The 11,751-nt window shown below is 30.9% G+C and overlaps 2 protein-coding genes and 1 long non-coding RNA gene across 4 annotated transcripts in view; 1 reads left to right on the forward strand and 2 right to left on the reverse strand.

Annotated features, from left to right (window-relative positions):
- The window catches only part of LOC130987205 (uncharacterized), a 698,101-nt gene that overhangs the window by 409,070 nt on the left and 277,280 nt on the right, over positions 1-11,751 (reverse strand). The gene's annotated exons all lie outside the window — the stretch shown is intronic.
- On the forward strand, positions 5,344-7,998 carry LOC130987225 (uncharacterized). Its single transcript, XR_009089620.1, has 4 exons — positions 5,344-5,434; positions 5,526-5,591; positions 7,106-7,181; positions 7,776-7,998. It is a non-coding gene; the product is annotated as an uncharacterized LOC130987225 (long non-coding RNA).
- Positions 10,379-11,749, reverse strand: LOC130987219 (uncharacterized). Its single transcript, XM_057910882.1, has 3 exons — positions 10,887-11,749; positions 10,684-10,812; positions 10,379-10,597 (listed from the first exon to the last, which is right to left on the reverse strand). The coding sequence occupies exons 1-3, from the start codon at positions 11,022-11,024 to the stop codon at positions 10,511-10,513; spliced, it is 354 nt and encodes a 117-aa protein (XP_057766865.1). The 5' UTR covers positions 11,025-11,749; the 3' UTR covers positions 10,379-10,510.

Genomic DNA, 11,751 nt, shown 5'->3' on the forward strand with positions numbered 1-11,751 from the left:
TAAAATTAAGCACATTTCAATCTAAAGCCATGAACTTTTAAAGTTTTTAAGTTTTTTGTAGGTGAATCTTCATTTAAACCGTAGAGAATACCATATCTATAGTTGTTAACTTAGTATGATGCTATATTATCATATTTGAATTTTTTTTCTTTATTTTAATTTTATTTGGGGAATGAGATCAATGGAGTTTGATCTCTGTTAATACTAAAGCAAAATAGATAAATAATCATGTTTTATCTAAGCGTTTGATAGCAATATTGATTAACAAGAAAGCCCGCATTAAGGGAGAGGCCCGCTCTTATATCACTGTTCCACTAAGAAATTTAATATCTCATCACCCCTGGTATTATTTATCTAAGTATTATTTATCTAAGTTTTATTTATCACCCTTTATCTCATTTTTATATCAAACACACCCTAAAGGTTGTCACTTGTCACTATTTAGATGACATTTAATTTTCTTAGGAGACACTCGTTACCAAAAAATAAAATGAGATATATCCACACTAAATGGTAGGAGTATAAAACAGAGCACTGAGCTGCGATAGGCCCATGGAAGTGTCCAATTCAGCCAAAAAAATAAAATAGTGGGCTGCAGTAACTCTGGCCCATACAATTAATAAATTTGTACTAAAACGATATTATAATACATTTTAGACAATGTATTATAATATAGTATTAAACACGATATAATAATAACAAATAATTATACTCAATGAAATAGAGTTGAATTAATTAATTGAAACAAATTAGTGAATTTGAAAAAAAAATTAAAACTATATTACATATACTTTATATTATAATAAAGTATTGTAATCGATATGATGATAACAAATTGAACCACGATCGTGTGAGTAACGAAGTCGAAATAGTTATACTCAATGAAAAAAAATAATTAATTAGTTGAAATTATATAACAATATACTTGAAGACCATAAATTATAATATAATATTAAAGTCGAAATAATTAAACTCAACATTCATCAAATTTAATTATATAATTGAAATATTATTAAAGTTGGAATCAAAAATAAAGTATAGTCAATCGTATGCAAAGATTTTTATTGGAATCTATATAACATATACTCCCTCCGTCCCCAAAATAAGTTCCTCTTTGGGGACGGCACGGGTTTTAAGAAAAATGGTAAAGTGTATTGATAGTGGAAAAAAAATATATTATAATTAGTATTGGGAGTGATGAAAAGGTGAAAAAGTGTTATAGTATTGAGAGTGGTGAAAAAGTGAAAAGTAAGAATAAATAAAGTATTATTAGTGGTGGGGTAGTTGTCCAAAAATAGAAAGAAAGAAAGAGGAACTTATTTGGGGGACGTCCCAAAATGGAAAAAAATGAACTTATTTCAGGGACGGAGGGAGTAGTTGAATACAATGAATTATAATATAGTATTAAATGAGATAAAATAATAAGAAATAATTATAGTAAATGAAATTTAGTTGTATTAATTAATTGAAATAAATTAGTGAATTTGAAAAAATAAAAATAAAAATAAAAATGAATCATACGGTGGTATTTTGGTCGGAGAACTATATAACAAATATTTGAAGACAATGTATTATAATATAGTATTAAGCACGATATAATAATAATTTTTTGCAATGTAATAACTATATACAATGTAATAAAGTTGAATAATATAATTGAAATAAAGTTTTGAATTTTTTAAAAATAAAGTATACGCAATGAAATAAAGTTTAAAGAATTAGTGATTTTGAAAGAAAAGAAAAAATAGGGAGGTTGCGCGGTAAACTTTATAACATACACTTGAAGACAAAGTAATATGTTATAGTATTGTAATTGATACAATAACAAGAAAATTGACTACCATAGTGACAGTGTGAATAGAAAAGTCCAAATAGTTAATCTCAAAGAATCATATACTTGAATTATAATTTAGTATGAAACGTGATATAATAATAATGAATAATTATACTCAATGTAATAAAGTTGAATTAATTAATTGAAATAAATTAGTTAATTTGGAAATTAAAAATTAAATAAAATCAACCATGAATCATAAAAAATAAGCTTATATGTCTTGCTTAATCGTAAAAAAAAAATGAACTACGATTGTGTGAGTAACGAAGTCAAAATAATTAAACTCAATGCAAACAAGTTTAATTGATAGTTGAAATTAATTAGTGAATTTGTAATAAAAAAAGAATGAATCATATGATGGGATTTTGCTAGAAAAAAGTATATATAACGTATACTTTATTAAAAGCGACATAATAATAAGAAAATGAAATACTATAGGGTGAGTAATGAGAAAAAATTAAATAAGATAAATCATATGCAGGGATTTTGATCGTAAACCTATATAGCATATTCTTTATTTGAATATAATATAAGCAAGTATTGTAATCGATGTGATAATAGCAAAATGAACCACAATTGTCTGAGTAACGAAGTCGAAATTATTATATTCAATGAAATCAAATTTAATTGATTAGTTGAAATTATATAACAATATAACAATATACTTAAAGACCATATATTATAATATAGTATTATAGTCGAAATAATTAAACTCAACATTCATCAAGTTTAATTATATAATTGAAATAATAATAAAAATTATATTATTAATTAAACCCGATATAATAATAAGAAATAATTAAAACTCAATGAAATAAAGTTGAATTAATTAAATGAAATAATGTAGTGACTTTGAAATAAAAAATAATATTCATGAATCATACGATGGAATTTTGCTCGGAGAACTACTATAGTGTGTCTAATTAACTCGTATAACTATACTCAATGTAATCAAGTTGCATAATATAATTGAAATAAATTAGTGTGAATAGCAAAGTAGAAATACAATTACTCAGTGATTCATACGTAGGGAAATCGTGTGAAAAAACTGTATAACATATATATTTTTTGAATGTGTTACATTTTTTTGTGGAGAATGAGAATATCTAAATTAGTGAAAACAAATCTATTATTTTTAGAAGAATCACCAAATATATTGGAAACAATATATTGAGTATATTTATCAACGGATAATTAGTGGAAACAAATAAAAATAACAAAATTTTAGCAATATAAATATCCAAAATAATAACATAATTTAATATTAGATAAAAATTTATTTTTATCTTATAAAAAAATCTAATTTTCAAAAAATTAAAAAATAATATCCGAAAACAAATCTAGTACTTATTTTTTTTAAGGAGAAACACAAAATCAGTTGAAACAAATTAATAAAAAAATAAACACAAAATTTAGGAGTAATAATTTTTGAAAAATAAATAAATAATATTAATTTAGAAAAAAAAAATCGGAAACAAATCTAGAATTATTATAACAAGAAACACTAAATTATTGGTAACAAATCAATAATAAAATTTAAAAACAAATAAATCAATAACAAAACCGAAAAAAAAATATATTCGAATTATATAATTTATAAAATTTTCTGAAATAAAAACATAAAAATAAGGAAACAAAGTCTTCAAAAATTAAGGAAACAAAATGGAAGATTTTGTGAAAATTAGAAACAAATTAGCCGAAAAAAAGGGAAAGAAAATGGACGAAAAATAAGGAAAGAAAATGGACGAAAAAAATCAAGGGAGAGAGACTAATTTCAGATATATATACATGGAAAAAATCAAGGGATAAAAACAGTAAAACCAACAAATCCCTAAAACCGGCCCACTCTCTATCCACCAAAAAAACCGGTTTTTTACCAGGTGTTCAGTACACCTGGTGTCCGTTTATCACTACTCATACGTAAATTATGTTGCAACAATTTCTGTTACTTATTGTCGCCAATTAAATAATTAAGCTTTAAGCATATCAATCCCATGAAATTGTTTTGTTGGCGGAGTGATCGGTTAATATTCGAATTTTATCATTAATTGTTATATTCATATCCTATTTATATTTAAGCATTATTAAGAGTATATCCAGATATTTTATGCTTATGTACGAGCTGACTTGTACCCAAAATTAAGCATTTCTTTTTTTCAAAATTGGGGGATCAATTGAGTTAATTTGAATTATAAACCTCACTGTTTAGAGATATATAGGAGTTTGCACCGCAATAAGAGGATGTTTGGTTGAACTTATAAGTTTTTAAAAATAGCTTACAAGTTGTTTATGAGCTTATAAGCTAATTCAAAGTGTTTAACAAAATAAACTCTTGAACAAAAGCTAATAAGCCCGTAAAAAATAAGTTTTTCCCCAGCTTATTTTTTTCAAAATCTTATATGTAAAAATTATTTTACAAATATAATTGAACGATGATTTGTTATTTTCATCATAAACCCTTGTAAGTTCTTCTATCTTTATTTTTTTTTTCTCCTTCACTAAAATTCTCTCTCTAACTTATGAACTTAATTATTCAAATATTTTGACTAACTTATAAGCTAGTTATTAAACTCTAAAATATCTTACAAGCTTGGCCAAATACCTTCTAAAAAATTGTGCCACATTCTTAATATATAGATCGAAAGATTTATTTTTCAAATATATATTTATTATTTAAACTCAATATTTTTCACATAATACTAGCTAGTGTGAATAAATATAGATAAACTCATACGTACTTAAACTAATAAATTAAATAAACATACACATTCTGAATTTTCATTTTTGTTAACTTTCTGATTATGTTGTGTTACAGAAAAAAACAAGAGATTTTGGCTGAAGTTGTCAAATTCATTTAAGTTGCAATCATGAAAACAACTAGTTCCTAAGTTAGTTACACATTCGTCCAAAAATTACTCTAAAAGATAATACGTCAACTAATTACTTTTGCGGAGCATAAAAACAAAATTCAGAAAAATTAGAACAATATCTTGATTTAGTTGGACCTAAATGCATTTTGTACATTTCTATGTTCTTTCGTATCATCACCAAGTTTTGGATGTGTAATTGTATGTAATACCCCGTTCCTTTTTGCTAAGTTTAGAATAATTTTTGAACTTAGATATTAAGTTGATTCACGCCGGATAAAAGAAAATGAATTTATTTTTAATTCCAATAAAAATGATTTACAAAAAAAAACATTTGTAAATTTAGTTATTGAATTTATATGCATTGCATATTTATTTAATTTAGCATTCAAGTATTTTCACGAGATATTTATTTAGCGAACACTGAACGAATATTACAGTTTTCATAGTATAACCCGAAAGATTTTTATTGTATTTTATTTTATTCTCCCATCAGCCACTTTAACACCTTTCCAACCACCCATCCACTCTTTCCACCTAAAGAATTTCCTTTCCAACCACACACGATACATTGTCCCCCCAAAATCACAACTTTAGCCATACTTTTGTTAAAGCAATCAGCCATACTTTTGTTAAAGCAATCACATGCCAATCGATATTTTACAACAGTCAATCCATTTGGAAATTTCCTCACAAGCTCTTTCTTCATCCCTGAAGTGCGCAGCAGCCATAGGTAAATTCCTCTCAACTTTGAGATTTCTCCATCTCATTCTTAGTTCCTCTGCATATATTGAAGAGAAGCAAAAATCTGAAATATTGTGCAGCTCGATTCCAGCAAGCAAGCAAATTCAGAATCAGGCAGCACCCATTTCACATCCTAAGTCCTAAAGGTTCCCTCTTGAACCCCTTCGTCTCATTAGCTTTTACAGTTTAAATCAAGCACTTCATATGTGCCATTCCAGTAAACCAATATACACAGCAACACATTCAAGCATTTCAATAGTATGACTTTCCTTATTACATATACATACATGAAAGCATGATTCATTGAAAAGAAAAGAAAAGATCTTTTTGAATAAAAAGTTTTGAAGCCTGTTGAAATGGAGTCTTGATCTTGTTTTTGCTTGCCTTCAAGTCTGAGGTGTCGAGTCTGTTGGTAGTCTTGCTGATGAGTCGAGTCAGGGGAGAGTGGATTGACGGCGGCGGCCACGGCTGTTCCCTGGTCGCCGGAATTCGAGGGAGAGAATAGGGGTTGGGGCGGTGGCTGGTCTGGGGCTGGTCGGAGCTGGTCTGGGTGGAGGTTAGGGCTCCGGCGGGCGGCTCCGGCTGCTGCTCGTCGGCGAGAGTCACAGAGAGAGTTCCGAGGGAGATAAGAGGGCGGCGATGGTGGCGGCATGAAGCTGCTGCCGTCGGCCAAAGTTCAGCGGAGACAGGCAGAGCTCGGCGGCCTTGGCTGCTGTTGCTCGGCCACGGTCGGAGAGAGAGGAGAGTCGGAGTCACCGGTCGGCGGCGGCTTTTGTCGTTGCAGTCGCCGAAAAAGAGAGAGGGGAGCTGAAGCCTGTCGCCGCTCGCTTCTCCGACGAGCGTCCGCGGCGGAAGAACAGGAGAGAGAGAGACGAGTTGAGGAGAGGAGAGGGGGAGTCAGAGCCGCCAGCGTCCGGCGGCAGCACTGCCGTCCGGCGCGAGGTGGCAGGGAGCCGAGAGGGGGGTGCTGCTGCGTGTGTGCGTGTGTGTGAGTGTGTGTGTGTTTCTGAATGTGTGTGTGTGCGTGTGATTGATATGGGAAAGGGGGGAGGAGAAATGGGCTAGGGCTTAGTTTGAGGTTGGGCCTGATGGGCCGATTTTTAATTAAATGGGTTGGGTTCTTGATTTAATTTTCAGTGGGCTTGAGTTGGGCTGGGTTATTTCTTAATTTTGGGCCGAGTCAGTTGGGCCGATTTTCTTTTATTAAGCTGGGCCTCTGATTATTTTAAATTATGGGCTGCCCAAGTATTTATTTAATTGGATTTGTGCAGATTTTATTTAAAGGAGCTACACTATTATAATTAATTAGACTTATTAAGTTTAATTAATTATTTTCAAAGAGAAAATTTTTATAATAATATTTAATTATTATTATAAGCATATTTTAAGTAATTTCTTATTATATGCCAAGCATGACATGAATTTGCATTATATTTTTGCAATAAGAGTATTTAAGATTTAATTGGTTTTATTTATAATTCCAATTATTAAAGAAAGATGAGTAAGAATATTGTTGGTGTTCTTAACTCAAGAGAAATGTTTTCAATTATTTATTCATTAAATTTTGAAAACCCGGCTAAGTGAATCATAGAATATTAAGCACTACACCATGACTTAAGATTAGATTCAAGGAGACCTTTTGAGAATAGATTTCTTGTAGGCTTTGAGCAACAGGAGGACTAGCACTGCTATTCCGATTCAGAGATAAGGTTAAACGACAGGCTTTGCCTATACAGGTGGGCTTATTTTCCAAATGTATGATTGAGCTAATGAGCTTAAATATTCGTGAAATATAAACTGTTTATCCAATAAAATATTTTTGTGCACTCTACCATGTTTAAGGCTCGTACAGTTAATCAATTGAGGTTCTCTTATGACCTAACACGTTGTTTGAGAATTGTGTACACTTGTTAGCTGACTCGGTGGGTTGATCTCCATCGGGCACTAACCAGAGGCGTTATAAGGGTGCTCGACGGGATGTGTTCCGGAGCATAGAAATGATAGGCCTGTCTGGATTAATTTCCGAGGTTTATTATACTTGGCTGGGTTACGCCCTCAGTTCAAGTCAGCGGGAGACAGAGATCCGTCGGTGGCTAAATGGTCCGGGATCACAGCGAGTAACAGAATGGAGTGTGCAAACGCGCGCAAAATAATTAAGTATATATATATGAAAATGTTTTAACATGCATAGAAGTTATTTCTCTTTAAAACCTTCTATGTCATGTCAGTAAGATTGGATAAACTGTTCTTCAGATTATGAAATGCTTTAAAAGTTGCAGCCCACTAAGTACATTAGTACTTAGCCCAAAATTACTTTCAAATGTTTTCAGGTTAATGGCTGGTGATGACGGGGCAGAGCTGAGGCTAGAGTTCAACTCCTTATTTTGATTTCCGCTGCAGAACTAGCCAGTATCTGTCTTTTGTTTCTTAACTTAAGACCTATCATGTTGTGATTCTAAACAATATCTTTTGTTGAGCCTAAACTATTGACTCTCAAAGTATTTCAATCAGTGAATGTTGGTTATCTGAAGCATGACACTAAACTTGTGATCCTGAAGTTGTTATGTTTGTTGATTGATTCGTATCACTTGAATACCTGTCTTTCTTCATCCAAAGGGGCTAAGCCCGATTGTTATCCCTTTTATTCGGATTTCACAAGGATTTTCCCTTGTTCATTTAGATGATTAGTCGTACCCCAATTATAGTTATTGTTTCAAGAATTGGGGTGTGACATTGTATAGTACTAGTTTGTAGTTAATAACAATTAAATAAATTTGACGTTTATATGGGCACTAATATGAATTAAAATATATAATATATTAAAATATAACGTTTAAAAAGAATAAAACTAACGGTGAGATAAATCAAACTAGTTTGGCATACAAATAAAGGTTAATTGCTATAAATACACCTGAGAACTTATTTATTAGGGGTTGATTTGGGTGTATACTGAATTAAACTTTTATTAGCGAAAAAAAAAGGAAAAGAAAACCTTAGAAAAAAACTCATCGAGTGCACGCCAAAGCAAATTAATGGGCCGGGCCGAGCCTCATCAAAACCTTATCAGCGAAAATTCATTGAAAAAAACACTAAGTAAGACAAAGGAGTACTCGTATATTACAGCGAGAACAAGAAAAAAATAATAAGCCAAGGGAAGCCAAAAAGGTAGTTACGTCCCTGATAAGACAGAGCAGGTGGAAAACCAGAACAACCCATGGAATCCGACGAGAGTTCGGCCAAGTTCTAGCAGGCTAGCACACGTACCAGAGACCTATGAAAAACCGGAGTCTGACGCCCCAAAGCCCGAATCCAGGCGAGAATAACCACGAATGCAATCCAATCACAGCTTGAAACCACCTAACGAACACGAACGAAAGAGGGAGTGATTTGGGTGTATAATATACATATAATTAACATCCTAATATTTACACAAGATCTTTAGATTTTATATACCACCTTCTAGGTGGGATATGTACAAATTATAATTATATCATTTAATAATTTTATAATAGATTAAATTGTCATAATTTCACTTTTTTTATTATAAATTTCTAATAAATTACACTACCAAAATTTCACTCATCCACCATAATTTATTTGTAAAACTAATAATTTAATATATCTAATGTGGCATAATATTGAGACCTTATATTACAATATAAGACATCGCAATTCAACATATCAAATATTATCACATAATGTCAAAGCAAATGATAATCAATAATTTCACTATAATAAAACTTAGTACTTTGTTTACTTCTTAGGGTACTTTCTCTTTGATGGAAAATGGTGGAATATATATATTTTCTCTATTTTTCCAGTCTTTTCACATGTTCTTTTTAGTTGAAAAATTATCCTTAGGCATGAAAGAAATTTTTTCCGGAGAACCCCACCCCCTTTTTCACCTTTCACTCCAATTCATGATAATATTATCACAAGTTATAAGTGTGACAATGTTTTCTATATTATATATTTTTATGATCTTTCAATTTTACCTTTCAAAATATCTACAATTTTAACTTCTCTCTCTCTCCATAATATTTTCATATATTTTTACATCAGATAGAATATGAGATAAAAAGAGTGGGAACACTAAAGTCTTTTTTTTTTATCTTTTTCCCCCCCTTAATTTCTAATAATAAACTTATAATTAAAGAGAACCTGATATTGATATCAAGTAAGAGTTTAATACTTCACTGAACACTTAGTAAGCCAAGCTCAATTTTTCATTCTATTCCATTTTAAGGTAGAAGGTAGATTAAGCATAGTTTGTTTGTTTATTTGTTTATTTTATTTTATTTTTTGTGAAAAAAGATTAATAATATTCTTTCATTTTCCTCAATGATGACTCGAACTCCAAACTTAATGATTGAAGAAAAAAGTCTTATTAATTAAGTTGCATTTCGATGTAAAATTAAGCACATTTCAATCTAAAGCCATGAATTTTTATAGTTTTAAAGTTTTTTGTAAGTGAATCTTCATTTAAACCGTAGAGAATACCATATCTATAGTTGTTAACTTAGTATGATGCTATATTATCATATTTGAATTTTTTTCTTTATTTTAATTTTATTTGGGGAATGAGATCAATGGAGTTTGATCTCTGTTAATACCAAAGGTTGTCACTTGCCACTATTTAGATGACATTTAATTTTCTTAGGAGACACTCGTTACCAAAAAATAAAATGAGATATATCCACACTAAATGGTAGGAGTATAAAACAGAGCACTGAGCTGCGATAGGCCCATGGAAGTGTCCAATTCAGCCAAAAAAATAAAATAGTGGGCTGCAGTAACTCTGGCCCATACAATTAATAAATTTGTACTAAAACGATATATAAAGGTTTCAATTTCAAGCCTATGCACTCAAATGATTTGTAATGTGTACATAAGCAACTTAAGAACTCGAAACAAATATTCACGAAACACTTAATTCACAGAGTAAAATCAAGAAGCATTTATAAAAATGGATTCCCAAGAAAATTGACACTTCAAATCTCCGATTTTCGCTATATATTTCTCAGCAAGTAAATGACTGATATATATATCCATGTCTAGTTTTTGCTCAAAAATTTAATTCCTCCCCATCATTTTGATCCGGAAACGTGACACATTTGTAGACCTTGCATTTTGAACACAAGACACTTCCAATCTGCCAAATACGAAACGTTAAAATTTCCAATTTAGTAATAATAATAATAATAATTAAAAAAAAGAAAGAAAAAAAAAACTAGTTACTGCTCTGCAAGAAGGGCAACGTCGATAGATCCTGTTGTTGTCTGCTTTGACATTGGTCTTCTGCCCTTTACACAACTCACAAAGCAGCCATCCAATGCCACTGCAAGATTCGCACAAGATCCCAGAATCCTAACAACACAAACAAAAATACTTGAAACCACTTTTCTCACAAGAAATTGCTCAACTTGTAAATGATGGAGTACCTGTTGTTCAAGTGTGCTGCATTTCAGAGGTTTAACATAAACCCTATTTGAGTTAGAGTGCTGCAATGCTTGATAGTTTGGGAAATTCAAATACGAATTCAGAGAATTGGTGCTGCCAATGTTTGTAGGAAATGCCATAGTTTCTTTGGCCACACACTTTTCTTCATGCCAATACCAACACTTTATCCATCCATCACCACTCCTTTCTGCCTCTCAATTTTGCCTCTAATCCATTCATTTATCACAATTTTGCCACCCTGTTTGTGGTGCTCAATTCACCTCCAAAATTTTTGACATTAAAAAATAATTGAAAAAATACATGTAGAGAAAAAAAAATTCCCCAACCCCCAAATACATGAAAGTTAAATTCCACTTCTTATCTCCAATAAAAAATAGTAATAAATAATCAAATAAAGCATATCTAGGTCTTGAACTCTATGGTTTCTTTTTCCTTCCCACTTTATATATTGCAATATTTAGTTTTGTCCATCTAGTTGCAACAATCTTGACTTATGCAAAGAGAATTTCATAGATGCAGCTGAATTTTCTTTCTACTCTTTACCATCATTGCTTTATGGTTTTTGATAAATGTTTTACTCTTTTCTGCATACCTAACCTCTTCATACTTCAATCAATGACCACGCCATTAAATCAACTTTCTTGATGCATAAATAGCTAATTAAACACAAACTCATCAATTCACAATGGCAAAACTATTCCAAATCACCACTAAGATCATCTAATTACTAACTCTTGCTACTTATTAACACAAAATGTTAAACTTAGAGAAGCAAAAATCAAATCCAACTCACTGCAACTAAGATGTTATCTTCTCTTGTTATTTATTTCAAGTACTTTACAAAGC

Source organism: Salvia miltiorrhiza, chromosome 5 (assembly GCF_028751815.1).
Source record: "Salvia miltiorrhiza cultivar Shanhuang (shh) chromosome 5, IMPLAD_Smil_shh, whole genome shotgun sequence".
NCBI classification, from domain to species: domain Eukaryota; kingdom Viridiplantae; phylum Streptophyta; class Magnoliopsida; order Lamiales; family Lamiaceae; genus Salvia; species Salvia miltiorrhiza.

Bases quoted from the DNA above. Each gene is read 5' to 3' on its own strand.
- LOC130987219 (XM_057910882.1), bottom strand. From the start codon at position 11,024: ATGGCATTTCCTACAAACATTGGCAGCACCAATTCTCTGAATTCGTAT. The intron at 10,813-10,886 runs GTACTCCATCAT...TTGTGTTGTTAG, and splicing joins GCAGCACACTTGAACAACAG to GATTCTGGGATCTTGTGCGA. The intron at 10,598-10,683 runs GTAACTAGTTTT...CGTATTTGGCAG, and splicing joins GTTGCCCTTCTTGCAGAGCA to ATTGGAAGTGTCTTGTGTTC.